The 16,076-nt window shown below is 52.0% G+C and overlaps 1 protein-coding gene across 1 annotated transcript; it reads left to right on the forward strand.

The window, feature by feature from the left end:
• The first annotated feature begins 626 nt into the window (after positions 1-626).
• Positions 627-12,886, forward strand: POLR2C (RNA polymerase II subunit C). The gene is made up of 9 exons (XM_065416351.1): positions 627-755; positions 4,477-4,526; positions 5,173-5,241; positions 6,727-6,779; positions 6,914-7,042; positions 8,308-8,359; positions 8,926-9,094; positions 10,846-10,920; positions 12,278-12,886. The coding sequence occupies exons 1-9, from the start codon at positions 670-672 to the stop codon at positions 12,420-12,422; spliced, it is 828 nt and encodes a 275-aa protein (XP_065272423.1). The 5' UTR covers positions 627-669; the 3' UTR covers positions 12,423-12,886.
• The last annotated feature ends 3,190 nt before the right edge of the window (positions 12,887-16,076 follow it).

The raw sequence follows: 16,076 nt of genomic DNA on the forward strand, positions 1-16,076 counted from the left end.
GACACTGGGTGCAGAGGTTGGGCATACCGACTCCCCAACCAACCCACTAGTGACTGTAGCTGTAAAGCCTGCTTCTGAATGTGTGATCCACCCTGCTGCTGGGCTCCGGCCCTGGTAGCCGGCTGACTTGTTTGTAAATTAGTTAGAAACGATTCTGTAAACTGTAAAGAATTAAAAAAGTCCTATTTAAAGTGGGTTCCTGTGTGTTGTCACCCTACGGCTCCTTCGCTGCACATCTGCTTCCAGCGCCCCTGGCTCGGCCAGCTCCAGCACAGGGCTGGGCCCGAGATCAAAGGGGAGGAGGTGACCTGCGGGAAGGTGTTTGTACAGCGCCTAGCCCTGGTGGGGGCCCGCAGATGCTATGATCATAGGCGGGGGAGACAGAGGGAGCCGGGTTTGGGTGCCTGGTGCATCCTCCGTCCTGGCCCGGGCCGTGCTAGGGCTGCCCCGCCCTTGCTCGAGCCCCGGGGGCGGGGCGGGGGGAGGTGCCCGGCGCTGGCTGGCTGGGGGCGGCCCCGCACAGCTGCGGAGCGGGGCGGGTCTGGCCGGTGCGGGTCCTCCCGGGGCGCAGGGCGGCGCGCGGCCGCTGGGGGGCAGGCGCGGGCCGGCGGGGGCGGAGCGCGGCGGCGCTGGGGACGGAGCGGAGCAGGCCGCGGCCCGGGGCCCGCCATGCCGTACGCGAACCAGCCCACGGTGCGCATCACCGAGCTCACCGACGAGAACGTCAAGTTCATCATCGAGAACACGGACCTGGCGTGAGCGGGGGCTGCGGGCAGGGAGAGCGCTCAGGGAATGGTGGGAGGGGCTGTGGGGAGCGGGGCACTCAAGGAATGGTTCTAGGGAGCGGGGGGGCTGTAGGGAATGGTTGGGGGGACTGCGGGGAGCGGGGGGGCTGCGGGGAGTGGGGCACTCAGGGAATGGTGGGGGGCTGCGGGGAGTGGGGCACTCGGAATGGTTGGGGGGGCTGCAGGGGGTGAGAGTGCTCAGTGAATGGTGGGGGGGCTGCAGGGAATGGGGCACTCAGGGAATGGTGGGGGGGCTGTGGGGAGCGGGGGGCTGCGGTGAGTGGGGCACTCGGAATGGTTGGGGGGGCTGCGGGGGGTGAGAGCGCTCAGGGAATGGTGGGGGGCTGTGGGGAGCGGGGGGCTGCGGTGAGTGGGGCACTCGGAATGGTTGGGGGGGCTGCGGGGGGTGAGAGCGCTCAGGGAATGGTGGGGGGCTGTGGGGAGCGGGGGGCTGCGGTGAGTGGGGCACTCGGAATGGTTGGGGGGGCTGCAGGGGGTGAGAGTGCTCAGTGAATGGTGGGGGGGCTGTGGGGAGCGGGGGGCTGCGGTGAGTGGGGCACTCAGGGAATGGTTGGGGGGGCTGCAGGGGGTGAGAGTGCTCAGTGAATGGTGGGGGGGCTGCAGGGAATGGGGCACTCAGGGAATGGTGGGGGGGCTGTGGGGAGCGGGGGGCTGCGGTGAGTGGGGCACTCGGAATGGTTGGGGGGCTGCAGGGGGCTGCAGGGAATGGGGCACTCAGGGAATGGTGGGGGGGCTGCAGGGGTTTGGGAGGGCTGTGGGGAGCGGGGGGCTGCGGTGAGGGGCACTCGGAATGGTTCTAGGGAGCGGGGGGGCTGTAGGGAATGGTTGGGGGACTGGAGGGGGTTGGGCGGGCTGCGGGGCGTGAACGCTCAGGGAATGGTTGTGGGGGAGCGGGGGGGCTGCGGGGAGTGGGGCACTCAGGGAATGGTGGGGGGCTGCGGGGGATTGGAGGGCTGCAAGAAGTGGGGGGGAGCGGGACACTTGGAATGGTGGGAGGGCTGCGGGGAGCGGGAGGGGCTCCAGGGGGTTGGAAAATGGCTGCGGGGAGTGAGGTGCTCAGGGAATGGTGGGGGACTGCGGGGGGCTGGTTGCTGGGAGTGGGGGGATGGCTGCAGGGAGTGGGGCACTCAGGGAATGGTTGGAGGGGAGCGGGGGGGCTGCAGGGGGTTGGAGGGCTGCGGGGAGTGGGGCACTCGGAATGGTTGGGGGACTGCAGGGGGTTGGGAGGGTTGCAGGGAGTGGGGTGCTCAGGGAATGGTTGGGGGGGCTGTAGGGGGTTGGGAGAGCTGTGGGGAGCAGGGGAGCTGTGGTGAGTGGGGCACTCAAGGAATGGTTCTAGGGAGCGGGGGGGCTGTAGGGAATGGTTGGGGGGACTGCGGGGAGTGGGGCACTCAGGGAATGGTTGGGGGGCTGCAGGGAGCGGGGGGGGCTGTGGGGAGTGGGACACTCAGGGAATGGTGGGAGGGCTGCGGAGGGCCAGGGGGTGCTATGCTGCATAGAGCTGCAAGGCTGGTGGGGGGGAGAGACACTCCTCCCTTGGGGAGGATCCTGATCCTCTTGCGCCACAGGTGAGAGGGGCCTGAGCCGCATCCCACACTCACTTGCCCCCCCCCCCCCTTCCTCCTGGGGAGAACAGGGCAAAGGGCTTCACTGCACCTTGAGGTTCCACCCACTCCTTTCCCTCTCGGAGCTTTTCCCTGCCCACCTTCCAGCCTTAGGTTCCTGTCCTCCCCTGGCTCTAAGATGCCTGAGGGGTGCCCCACTAGGTGGGAGAAGGAGACCCCCTAGTGCATGGTGCCCTCTTCCCCTCAGTGTGCTGCCAGATGGTAGGATGATGCTGGGGCACAGACCTGTCTGCTGGGGCCCTGGGGGCAGGTGACCAGGCTGAAGGACTGCTGGGGGCGGGGCAAAACAAGGAGAAATGCCACCCACACTGGGATGATCCAGGCACCACAATTCCCACTCTCCAGCTCCATAGATTGGGCCCGCTACTTTGGTCTTGACCTTTCTGTGCCTTGGCTGGGGGAAGACAAAGAAATGTCTCCCCGTAAACAAACCCTGTCCCCCAACTATCTGTGCCCTGGCTCTAAAGGTTCATTCACAAGTATGTTTCATCTTTACATTTTGATGTTTAGCATGATCCTTGGCTAAGTATATTCAGGGCTCTGTGCACTCCTCATTTTTGCCACAGAATTGTACTCCAGAATCTATTTTCCTTTTAAAAAATAACATTTCTAGTTTTTGTTTGTGAAGAATCCCTTAAAAACATGAAACAAATGTGACCCAAGCCGTTACTGTCTGCGTGAATCTGTAGACAGCCTGAAATCATACCTCTGAGAGGTGTGAACTGCCCCATTTATTTCAGTGGAGCTGTTAACCTACAGTTCAGAATTTAAGTGTCAGCATTGTCTGCCATTTCACTGCTGGTTGTTTTAGTAGACACAGATAATGTGCTTATCCCACAAACCCAGAAGACCTCCCATGCCTACCAGGATGCCAAAAGGGCCAACTATCCCTACCTGGCTGCCAAAACCTCTAACCTCTCCCCTCCAGATAAAGAAAAGTCTGTGATGCATTATCAATACAAAAGTCTGTGGTATGGTGAAACATAGGGAAAAGGTGAAATAAATGGCCTCCACACATAAGTAGGAGCTAGGATTCAGATTATATTTTCATATTTAATTTATTACTCTCCATTTTTAATTTAAATTAAACTAATCTTCGGCCTGCCACGCTAGAGTTCCACGCAATCCAGGGACCTTGCTGGAGAATCTAGCTCCAATGTTCTGCCGAGCACAAGGGGCCGTGACTGTATTACTGTGTACGCTTTAGTTTATGGCATTGTGACCTCTGTAAGAATTTCACAGATAATCATTAGCACGTCCTACTTTTCCACTAGGGCCTCTCTCCTCAGCAGGAATTGCCAGTCATATTAACCTGGGGGTGGCTTGTTATGGGGAGACTTGAAAGAGTATGATTGAACCTCTTATCAGGAGTGGTCAGAACAGGGATCACAGATGAAGGCTCCGGGCTCTGTTTATAGACTGCCCGCTATTAACGAAGGGCAGTGGCATTAGGAGCAGAGTGGTGAAAGCTGCATAGAGCCCCATTGGGTTTACTCTTATCAATAAAGCTTTGCTGGTGGGCAAACAAATCTAGCGGTGGATGAATGGAGAATGAAAAGGATCCAGGGAGCAGGTATCATTAGTCTTGGCAGGCTGCACTTTGGCCATGTCTATTTGGGGCAAACCTTGTATCTTAAGACACTCAGGCCTGGTCTATGCGTGAAAGTTAAGTCGACATAGCTCACGCCCCTTATCAATGTAGCTATGCCAACCTAACTCTTAGTGTAGATGCAGATGTGCCACCAAATGCATCGCCATGACTACCATCGTTCAGAGCAGTGGAGGAGCTGTGTCAGTACAGCCTCCGCAGTGTAGACGTACTCTCCCTCGGATACTATGATGGTGGATGTGGTATCAGACTAGAGAGAGAGAGACACCCTGAATGTCCCTGTCCTCATACTGAGCTCTCCTTTGGGTATAGTTCATGTTAGCTGAGCTCAGGGTAACTCCTCATGTCTGTCTCTCTCACACGGGATTACATGCATTTTGATGTTCATGACTTGTGTTTCTCAGTGTCTCAATGCTGGTTTTCTCCTCTGTTACAGGGTAGCGAATTCCATCCGAAGAGTGTTTATAGCTGAAGTTCCCATAATAGGTATTTTCTCCTCCTTTAGTCTTTTGTTGTCTGTTCCTGAAGAAGATCCCGTAGGGGTACATCTGCACAGCAGTGAAGAGGGGGATTCCCAGCTTGGGTGGTCATACGTGTACTAGGTCTGCTTGAGCGACCACACTAAAAATAGCAGCGGGGACACAGTGGCACAGGCCGTGGCTTGGGCTAGCCAGCTGCGTGCAGTCCCAGGCATCCCCTTGGGCAACTAGGCTGAGTGGTCACCTCTGCTGCCGTGACCACACTGCGATTTTTAGCACAGTCGCTCAAGCACAGCTAGCACGTGTACTACCTGGGCTGGGAATCACCCACCAAACTGCCATGTAGGAATATCCTTAGACTCAATCAGCTGCCGTTGTCACTGTTCCTTGGGTTCCCAGCCACCCTCTCACCTGTGCCAGACTTCCCTGTGCCCTTTGTATTTGGGGAAAGGTATGCAAATGAATTGCTAATGTGCGTGAGCCTTTAACATTTAGTTAAGTTATTTTTATTAGGTTTTGCACATGGGACCTAAGACCATCAAAACTTTTCAGCCTCTCTGAAACCATATATCATCATGGGGGTGCAGGCCCCATGAACTCAGTTTCTTTCTACCGCCAAGAGCTTTGATTACTTGTTTCTGTTCTGTTTGAAGCCATAGACTGGGTCCAGATAGATGCTAACTCCTCTGTGCTCCATGATGAGTTCATTGCACACAGATTGGGTGAGTAACCAGTATCTTAAAGAAAGGAGGAAAATCATTGTGGTCCCTAAGTATGTCTAGAATGTATTGTAGGGAACAATCCTAGAATCATAGGGCTGAAAGGGACCTCATGAGGTCATCTAGTCCAGCCCCTTGTGCAGAGGCAGGACCAAGTAAACCTAGACCACAAGTGTTTGTGAGCCTGTTCTTAAAAACTTCCCTTGGTAACCTATTCCAGTCCTTAGAAAATCCTTTCTAACTAGGATAGTTAATATTTAACTTAAATCTCCCTGGCTGCAAACTGAGCTGATTACCTTTTATCCTACCCTGGGTAGTTATGGAGAACAGTTGATTGCCATCTTCTTAATAACCGTCCTTGACATATTTGTAGACTTATGTCCCCCACCCCCTTAGTCTTCTCTTGACTAATCATGCCCAGTTCTTTCAACCTTTCCTCACAGGTCAGGTTTCCTAAACCGTTTTTCATTGCTGTTGCTCTCCCCTGGACCCACTCCAATTTGTCCACAACTTTCTTGAAGTGTAGAGCCCAAAACTGGACTCAGTACTCCAGCAGTACTCACCAGTGCTGAGCAGAACGGAGCAATTACCTCCCATGTCTCACATCCAATGCTCTGTTAATACATCCCAGTGTGACATTCGCCTTATTTGCAGCAGTACCACACTGTTGACTCATTCGTGATCGCCTATAACCCCCAGATCCTTTTCAGCAGTACTGTTGCCTAGCCAGTCAGCTCCCATTTTGTATTTGTGCATTTGATTTTTCCTCCTGAGTGCAGAGCACTACACTGGTCTGTGTTGAATTTCTCTTGTTGATTTCAGTCCGAATCTCAATTTATGAAGATCATTCTGAATTCTAATCCTGTCTTCCAAAGTACACCTCTACCCCGATATAACGCGACCCAATATAACACGAATTCAGATATAACGCGGTAAAGCAGCGCTCCGGAGGGGTGGGGCTGCGCGCTCCGGCGGATCAAAGCAAGTTCAATATAACGCGGTTTCACCTATAACGCAGTAAGATTTTTTTTGGCTCCCGAGGACAGCGTTATATCGGGGTAGAGGTGTACTGGCAACAAGCAGATTTTGTAAGTATGCTTTCCGCTCCAGCAAAGTCATAAATGAAAATATTGACTAGTACTGGACCAGGACAAACCCCGCTGGGGCTCCCCCACCCCTTTGATAGGTCCCAGTTTGACACTGAACCATTGCTAACTATTCTGAGTACAGTCTTTCAACCAGTCACGCACCCACCTTACAGTAATTTCATCAACACCGTATTTTACACTGGCCCACACGATGTGTGGAAACTGACCCTATTGGGTTTTTTCTGTCTCTAACTACTGATGGGACCTTTTGTGATGGTGAGATGCCGGGAGCTTTGTCCCTCTCTGGTGGTCCCACTGGAGGGGTGTTCGGTCCCTTGGTATCACTTAGATGTATTTCATGGTGTTTTCTGCACTCTCCCTAACTAACATCTCGCCTCAGGTCTGATCCCACTCACCAGCGATGACATTGTGGATAAGCTGCAGTACTCCAGGGTGAGTTCAGAGATACGCCAAGCTCTCGTTGAGAGGGCTGTGTGGGGAGAATGGCCTGATCTGACATGGGATGCTACACGTTCTCATTGGCAGAGAACAGTGGTCCTGACCTGTTTCTTACCCCCGCTCCCTAGGATTGTACATGTGATGAGTTCTGTCCAGAGTGTTCTGTGGAGTTTACCCTGGATGTCCGGTGCAATGAAGACCAGACTCGTCACGTGACATCCCGTGATCTCATCTCCAACAACCCCCGGGTTATACCGGTCAGTATAAGATCAAGTCAGTCTCTAAGGTCTCTTCCCTACCCTTTCTCTAAGCAGAAAGAGCAAGGCTCCTGTCTGATAGATATGACGTCCTTACATTTTAGGCATCCTAGCTCAAGCTCGTACAAGGCTTTCATGTATTCTGTCTATCTTCCCCTCCACGTTCCAAGTACGCACTCTTCGATCATCCATTGCCAAGTTCTTCCTAGACAGCCTCAGTGTTGCATCACCTAGACTTGTGCTTTAAATCATGATGGCTGTGGGGCTCTTTGGAAGGGCTCTCAGAACCTTCAAAGGCCTGGCAGAAATTCTGCTGCCTGCAAGTTTGCTCGTTGGCCCTCGGCAGTGCTAGGTAGCAGCGGTATCTCAGATGAGGCATCAGAGCCATGTGGCTCTTGACAGGCCTCTGAGAAGGATGTTAAGAGAGCCTCAGGAGAATGGATTCAAAGGGATTTGGTGGGGCGAGTCTTTAAAATACAACTAAATACCTAACCACAGGGGAGTAGTCTGAAGGCTGCCCCTCGTTTTCACAAAGTAGAGCAGATCGGAGATGTTTTCCTTTTTAAAAAATACTGTGCCGAACCTTCCTCTGAGCAGCCAGGCCACTTTGATTATGATGGAGCACTGCATGCTGGGATCTGTTGCCTGCAGGCTAAGCCTCCATATTAAAGATAGAGCAACTCTGTGCAGTGTTATGGAACCACAGGGGTCACATTTGGCCCACAGACTGCACCACTCGGTCATCCTATCATATGGGAACGCTGGTTGGAAAGATGTATAGGCTGGCTCTTCCTCACTATAAAATCACCAGCCTAGGTGTGGCTGTCCAAAGCTGATCCACTAAAATTCAATAGGGTGGCCCGTATTTGTAATCCTAGATATGTCGGGCTGGAAGGGACCAAGAGAAGTCATCTAATCCTGCCTCTTGCGCTGAGGCAGGACCAAGTAAACCTACACCAACCCTGACAGGTTTTTGTCCAACCTGTTCTAAAAATCCTCCGACGATGGGAATTTCACAATCTCCTTTGGAAGCCAATTCAAGACTTTCAACTATCCTTATAGTTAGAAAGTTTTTCCTAATATCTAACCTAGATCTCCCTTGTGGCAAATGAAGCCCATTATTTCTTGTCCTGCCTTCAATAATTCACTACAGGCTAAGTCTGTTTGCAGTGACTGTCCTCTTAGTTTAGTGGGTGACTCAGGGTTTGAAGTTGGGAGAAGGGGTTGGTCCCCCAATGACCTCATCTGTGGCTCGTTCTATGCAGGTGACATCACGGAGCAGAGACAATGACCCCAATGACTATGTGGAGCAGGATGGTAAGTGAGTCACTGTATAGAAGGGCTGCAGAGAGAAACCGATTTTCCTCTTTGACCCATACCCCAAATTACTAGTCAGTTAACCCTGGGGCATTTGCAGATGTGGCACTGACAGGCAAAGCAGGCAGTGTGGAAATGCCAGTGTGCACAGGGTTAACTTTTTGTTCCAGTAAACAGATGTGAACCCTGCATTTACTGCTACTTTGGAGTTAGAGTGTTTGTTTGGGAGGTAAAGGAGATCCTCTCTCTCTCACGGTTATAACTGGGTATTACAGCAAAGATGCAAAAACAGCTGCTCCCCATCTGCTGTGGTCTAAGGGCCAAATCATGCCCTCAGCCACGTGTACAGCTCCCGTCTTTCCATCGGTGGGAGTTGCATGGCTGATATCCAGGCATGAATAAGCCCTTCTAAGATTGTAAATGAGCTCCGCTTTCTAAGGCGATTTCCCTCTACATGAATAGTTCCCCACTCACTCATCACTCAAATGCAAGCGTGCTACCATGCGAGGATTTCTCCTTTGCAGCCACTCTCCCACCCCATTTGACTCAGTGTGTGTTCTTCTCAGATATCCTCATTGTCAAGTTACGGAAAGGCCAGGAGCTGAGACTGCGAGCCTATGCCAAGAAGGGGTTTGGCAAGGAGCATGCCAAGTGGAACCCTACAGCAGGGGTAGCCTTTGAGTACGATCCAGACAATGCATTGAGGCACACAGTTTACCCCAAGCCGGAGGAATGGTATGTTCTGGTTTGAGAATAGCATTGGTTGAGTGGCACCTGTGATCACAACCAAGAGAAAATATTCTGTATTCAGTACAAGAGACTACATTAATGCAACACTGTGGCTGAGAAATTAAAACCACAAGTCATGAGATTACTTAAAGTTAGGATTCCCATAGCATCTGTATTGTCCCTCCAGTAAAGGTGATCATCTGGGTGGTTAATGCTACTTTCAGCTTGAGATATTCCCGTAGTATTAGGCCTGGGTGATCCTTAGTTTGACAGCTTAGTGTCTCCCCTTCTAAATATTCTTAGTCAAACACGTGTTCACTACAAACTCGATTTAATTTCATTTCACATCATTTCCAATAGCTGGTCAAGTTCTAGCCCCAGAGGTAACGTGTAAGAATTTGGTAAGCAACTGAAAATAGGGGTTTGGAATGAAAATGCCAGCTCGCCCTTAGGCAGAGCAACGATGAAATAGTGTGTGTATTTGAATAGAACAGTGGTTCCCAGTTATTTTCTTGGAGCTGCCCATGGTGTGAATTGGCCAATGGGACCCCCCCCCCCCCCCCACACACACACACACACCCCTCTCCTAGTCCTAATGCCATGTGCTGACACAGTTGCTCCTCTCTCTCCATTTTTCTGTTCCTTTTATCTTAGTACTCCACACACACACACCCCTTCTCCATATTCTTTGCAGACATTTTCCCCTACTCCCCTTCCTGACACCCTCCTCCCTCCTACACACATCCGCACTAGAAGGCTACCTGCTGCTGCAGGTGAGGAGTGACCATTGGTGCCATCCAAGGCTCAGCTGAGTGCCAGGGGAACAGAGAAGAGGCACTTGGACTGGCAGACTGCTGCCTGCGGCCCTGTACTTGTGAGCTGCCCCCACAGATGCGCCGGGAAGATTGGGTGGCTTTTAATGAGACATCTTGCAAACATGGTAGCTTGTTTGCAGTCTGAGGGTAGGAGGCAGGAAGTGAAGCTGGGGTCCTTTCCCCATCCTCTTTGATCCTCTCCTGTGCCAAGCCCTGAACTAGCCTGGCACCCCCTTCTCCAACGGCAGGCTTGTCCCCCAGGTTGGGAAACACACATAGGTCTTTAGTTAAGAAAGTATAGCAGTGGTTCTCAACCAGGGGTATGTATGCTCCTGGGGGTAGTCAGAGCTCTTCCAGGGGGTACATCAACTCATCTAGATATTTGTCTAGTTTTACAACAGGCTACATAAAAAGCACTAGCGAAGTCAGCATAAACTAAAATTTCATACAGACAGTGAATTGTTTATACTGCTCTATAGACTGCCCACTTAAATATAAGTACAGTATTTATATTCCAATTGATTTTATAATTATGGTAGAAATAACAGTAAGCAATTTTTCAGTAATAGCGTGCTGTGACACTTGTATTTTTATGTCTGATTTTGTGAGCAAGTAGTTTTGAAGTGAGGTTAAATTTGGGGAACGCAAGACAAATCAGACTCCTGAAAGGGGTACAGTCGTCTGGAAAGGTTGAGAGCCACTGAGGTATAGCATCAATGTAAAGTCGTGCTGGCTAATGTCTATTGGCAGACTGTATCATGCTTTGGCCATTGGACTCTTCCCTCTCTATAATCTTAAATACACTAACGCCATCCTCCTGCCCCAGTTCATTCAGCTGCTGAATGTTGGCCACTCCTGGGACCAAACTGCTGCCCAAGGTGGGAAGGAGCCGGTGGGGAGGTGGGTTTCAGCACTAACCTTAATTGCTGTGTTTGATCCTAGGCCAAAGAGCGAATACTCCGAAATTGACGAGGATGAGGCCCAGGCGCCCTACGACCCCAATGGAAAGCCAGAGCGGTAAGGAGCTGGCTCTCTGCGGCAGCGCATGGGGAAGGAGGAGGGCATTTCCAAACGCCACCTAGAAGCGCCTCAGCCCGTTGTCTGGGCCTTTCTGGTGGGGTTCAGTGACTTTGCAGAACAATTTGCCAGCCTCGGGAGCTGGTGTTTCCTGGAGAGTAGGTTAGGGCCCATTGATGGAGTAGTGAAATGGCAGCCAGGACTGGCTGACTTCTCCCTCCAAGAGAGCCTGTCCTGCCAGAGAATGGGAATCACTCAGTGGGACTCAGTGAGCCTCTCCTCTCAGATCAGCTGGGTGGGACCACGGTGCTTTGGGGCTCATGACAAATCACTACATGGTCTCCAAGACGGGACAAACCAGCAGAGCTTTGTGGAGGGCTCTCATCTCCTGGGGAGGAGGAGTCTCAACTGCAGTAATCCCCTTCAGACCACAAGCCTGTCCCAGGTAGAACAATAAACACAGTAGCCCCAGGTAACAAAGGAAACACAATAGTCCTGCCCCAGGCCTACTCTTCCCACAGAGAGGCTCCAGTGTGTGGTTATATCCTGGTCCTCAGCTAGGCTGGGCTGTCCTTCAGGAGCTAGCACAAGGGATCTGCCTCTTTCCCAGCCTCCTCTGAGCTGAGCTGGCTCTCTCCTTTTAACTGCCCCCTCCATGCCTGACTGCTCCTGCAGGTGAAGCAGGGCAGGGCAGATTAACCCTGCCCCAGACAGGGCGGGGTGTGTATAACCCATCACAGTGTACATGAGGCTTCTCTGGAGGCATCGGGAAGGACTAGAATGAATATGGAGACCCTGATGTCATCAAAGGCTTGTTGGGGAGTTGGGCGAGTGGTACGGAGCTGTCGCGTTGATGTTCAAATTGAGACATTTGTTCATCTTCCACTGGCTTCTCTGCTCTGGCACTTGAGTACAATGCTGCATCTTTGTCTACGATGAATGTGTTTGAAGCTGGGCAGTTTGAGCTGAGATTCTGGGACATACTGGTATCCCCATTTCCAGTGCTGAAATGACTGCTAGTGAGTTGTATTGCAGTAGTGGCCAAAGCTGCCACCAGCGCAGTCAGATCCAAGCCCATTGTGCTCGGCGCTGCATAGCAATTGTGAGCAGGTACAGAAATTCGTCGTGGAAGCTCTCTGAGCGATATGCAGTAGCCTGTAAACTTACAAGCCGTCATTTTGGATCTACGGCTGCTGTTGCAAAGGTGGGTGGAAAGGAAGGGCTAACAAGACTCCCAGGAGCTGAGAATGAGATCTCCCTGCAGTGAAATACAATAGGGTGGAAACACATTACAGAGAGAAATCTCCAGTTCTTTGCCTTCCTGTATAAGAATCTTAATCTCCTCCAATACCCCCAGGTTTTATTACAACGTGGAGTCCTGCGGCTCCCTGCGGCCGGAGACCATCGTCCTCTCGGCACTGTCCGGGCTGAAGAAGAAACTGAGCGACCTCCAGACCCAGCTAAGTCACGAGATCCAGAGTGATGTCCTGACTATAAACTGAGCCCTGCCCCTTTCCTGCAGAATCTCCCGTTGTGACCAAGTCACACTGATGAGCCGCACGGTTCATGGAGCCACCTGCTTTTTTCCTGGGGTGGGGCTAATCGTAGCCAAGTGAACGTGCAGCCCTGCTCCTTGTGTGCTGAACCTTCAGGCCTTTCTGGCACTCAACTGGTGGGGATGTGATGTGTATTGAGACGGCTTCCCATCAGTCGCCCCTTAGAGCATGGAAGCTGCTCTGGGGAAGCAGGGGCGAGATTTCCAGCATAGTGCAGGGACGCTCCCAGGTGTGGTATATTATTGTAATGGGGAGTGGGGGGGTGAATCTGTGTAAATGACCCTATCTCTTGCCTGTTGTCACTGGACTCTGGCCATCCGTCGGTTGGGATTTGGAAGCATGTATCTCAGCTCAGTTGCACAGCTGTATCCTGTTTGTTACCACGCTGAATAAAGCCTTTTTCCTACGTTCAGCCGTCCCTGAAAGCTTGTCTGAGGCTGTGGGAGGAGAGGTCCCAGCCATCAGTTCTCGCCACCAGACATTCACAGAATGAGGTCTGCTTTGGAGGACCGACTGCTCTCTTTGCTTTCTGCTGCTCCTGACATTATCTCCTATAGAAACCAGCCCTGGCACTCGTATATAACGCGGCATCTGTGGCTAAGGTGAGTCTGTCTGAAGCTGGGCTGGGGAGCTGGGCTGCTGCAGAAGGCAGTGCTCCAAGAGAGACCCTATGTGCCAAGGAGGCTTAGCTGGATGTAGACTCCTCGGGGGTGTGCTGTACGTGAGCAGTATGTACCCTGTATGGGGAACAGGGTAGCTGGGTGCCTGTCACTGATAACCCCTCTGATTCAGCCAGCGTCACACCTGGACAGTGCCGGGAGATCAACACCTATCAAACCGTCACTACAGGTGCCAAGGCTGAAATTCCCCCAGACACTCCTGGCCTCCCCCCACCACTGTCACCCAGCAGGACTTTAAAGATGAGAGTCTAAAGAAATGCCATTGGCTGTCTGTGGGCAGGCTGAGGCAGACAGTGATCTGTGTTTAATTACTCCAGTCAGGGAGGAGGGGCATTCCGAGCGCAGCGGCCAGGATCAATAGAGATGGAAACAGGCAGAGAGCCACTTGCTCTGGTCACACCACAAATGTGTGGTGCAGGGGTCTTGGCTGGGCAACACTGCCTCCATGTCCAGGCCTGAAGTGTAGCTTTCCCCTGATGCTTTGCTGCGGCATGCCCTGGATAACCAAGCCAGGGCAGGGGATAGACTTTAAGGTCAGAAGGCACCATTATGATCATCTAGTCTGACCTGCATAACGCAGGCCACAGAATCTTACCCACCCACTCCTGTATCAAACCTATGTCTGAGCCATTGAAGCCCTCAAATCATGATTTAAAGACTTCAAGGTGCAGAGAATCTTCCAGTAAGAGCCCCGTGCCCCACTTAGTAGCTCCTTGCCCTGTGAAAAGAAGAGGCAGCATGTTTTCCCGGTGGGGTGAAAATCCACCCATTGCCTTAACCACCTGGGGATTCCGCCCCTTCCCTTGCTTGCAAACAGCCCAGCCTGGGCGCCTGCCAGACTGTTCTAAGCCCTTGTCTGATGAAGTGAGCTCCTACTGGGTTTAGGAATGCAAGTACCAACGCCTTTCAGTGGGACTTGTGCACTTGTCTTGCTCGTGTACTTCTGAAAATTTGAAAATTACCCCCCAGCGTCTGTTCTGAAGAGCCGGGAGAGCATATAATGAGCTGCAGGACAGCTGGGAGCAACATTCACCCTGTTTGGGTCAGTCTGGGGAGGGGTTTAGGATCATTTGAATCACTACAGTGATGGATAGAGGATTACATAACGGTTAAAGAAAGAGGAGCTAAGTGAAGATCACTCACTCTGGAAAAGACGGCCCCCTCTCCGCCAATACTCTGCTTTAAGGCTTCATTGACGCTCCCATGAAATGGCCTGTGGAGTGACCTTTGACACACTGCGGCCTTGGATCTAATTCAGTCTTGGAGTGTTTCAGATGTTAGGAAGCATTCCCTGATAATCAGTATCTTTGTCTTCACTGCACCATTATTCTTATGTATCCCTCCTTGCACCCTGTTCCGTGTTTGGAGTTAGTAGACAAACAGGAAGGGTGAGTAAAGTTTGTTTATTGATTGAGCAGTTCCTTTAAAAAACACAACATTTTTGGCAATAACTGCTATGTCCCCTCTTGCCTGGCTTAACGCATCTGTGCATCAAATTCCTGAGGCAGCCTAGTTCCTGCTCAAGCTTTCACCTGTCCCAGCATTCAGCAGCTCCACACCTCCAAACCTCAGGGCAGGGCCTGTCGGCGTGGGATAGCCCAGCACTTCGGCTCTAGTCTTACAAACACTTTTCAAAGTTGACAGTGTCTCTCTGCAGCGATGTTTTAAAGGCACAGGGCCAGAGACTCTGTGTACTTCCATTAGAACCACAGCTGAGGACTTGGTCTGCTCCTGGAGCCTGAACAAAAGCATTTGACCCTAGTGCCTAAAACAAGAGCTAATAACCAGGGAACCCAGATAGGCATTTAGGCTAGGAAATGATAGCAGGTTACACCTCATCCGTGAGGACGTACATCCATTAAGCTCATCTGATCCACTGTACCACAGAGTATGTGGTCTAGACTTGAACCTGGCTGGTTCCTGGCACTCTAAACAAGTGTCGTGGGAAAAGGGCACTGAATTTAGTGGGGCTTGCAACAGGGCAGTTTGGACAGTCGCTGGGCTTGTGTGCCAGGACTTTTCCAGCAGATCTGTCTGAAAGGTCTTCGTCGTCTTACTCATCATCTACACGCACAACCAGAAAACAAGAGTATTTACAGGTGATAGTCCACAGGGTCTCCCCATCCCCAAGAGACAGTACCTTACGCTTTAAAAACCACCCAAGCGAGGACACCCCAGCGTTGGTACTGCAATAAAAAGATAGCCCTTCTGAAAGGTATTCAATAAATAGCAGAACTAGAAAATCAATTGCTTTGATTTGATTTCAGCATATTAAAACCAACTTCCACATGCCCAGGGGTTCACTAATTATTCTCAGGAAGTGACCCACTGGCACCATGGGGGGAGGGAGGAGCTACAAAGAAGACTGAAAGGGGCCTTGGGCTGCACTCCAGCCCTCTGCCAGCATTGGCTCCTTGAGGCTCTGGGGCATCTAGTGGAAATGAAACCTGGGTCCCCCACCATCAGCTAGAAGCACAATGTCTCTTACAAGGAGGAGGTCATGTGACCAACTGATTGTCTCTGGCTAGCCTCCTGTCAATGGGATTTCAGCATTGCTGCAGCTGAGAGCGCCCCAGAGGAAACGGGGGCCATTGGCCGACCCGGGGAGGTAAAAGAAAGGAACTTCTCAACACGGACGTCTCCCAACAAGGCTGGCTCTGCCAAACAGGTAGATTGGGCAGGTTGCTACCGTAGCTTAGAGGCAATGCAATATTTAGTGGCTGTGTATTAAGGGTGGGAGGGGTGTAGCCCTGCCAGCCTGTGCTAAAACGAGGCAGCCCTGTAGATACCCCGTCCCGTGTAACTAAACTGCCGTGCTTTGGCTATCTCGAGAGAAGGGCTTGGTTTGGAAGGGAAATCCATGCTGCAGCCGCTTAGCTGCTAGAATCTGAACTGAGGACACGCCGCTAATGGAGTGAAA

The sequence above is a fragment of the Emys orbicularis genome, chromosome 14 (genome assembly GCF_028017835.1).
Source record: "Emys orbicularis isolate rEmyOrb1 chromosome 14, rEmyOrb1.hap1, whole genome shotgun sequence".
Lineage (NCBI taxonomy): Eukaryota > Metazoa > Chordata > Testudines > Emydidae > Emys > Emys orbicularis.

Excerpts from the sequence above, each read along its gene's own strand:
- POLR2C (XM_065416351.1), top strand. The coding sequence starts at position 670 with ATGCCGTACGCGAACCAGCCCACGGTGCGCATCACCGAGCTCACCGAC. Across the intron at positions 7,043-8,307 it reads ACAACCCCCGGGTTATACCG|GTGACATCACGGAGCAGAGA; the intron begins GTCAGTATAAGA and ends CGTTCTATGCAG. Across the intron at positions 8,360-8,925 it reads TGACTATGTGGAGCAGGATG|ATATCCTCATTGTCAAGTTA; the intron begins GTAAGTGAGTCA and ends TGTTCTTCTCAG.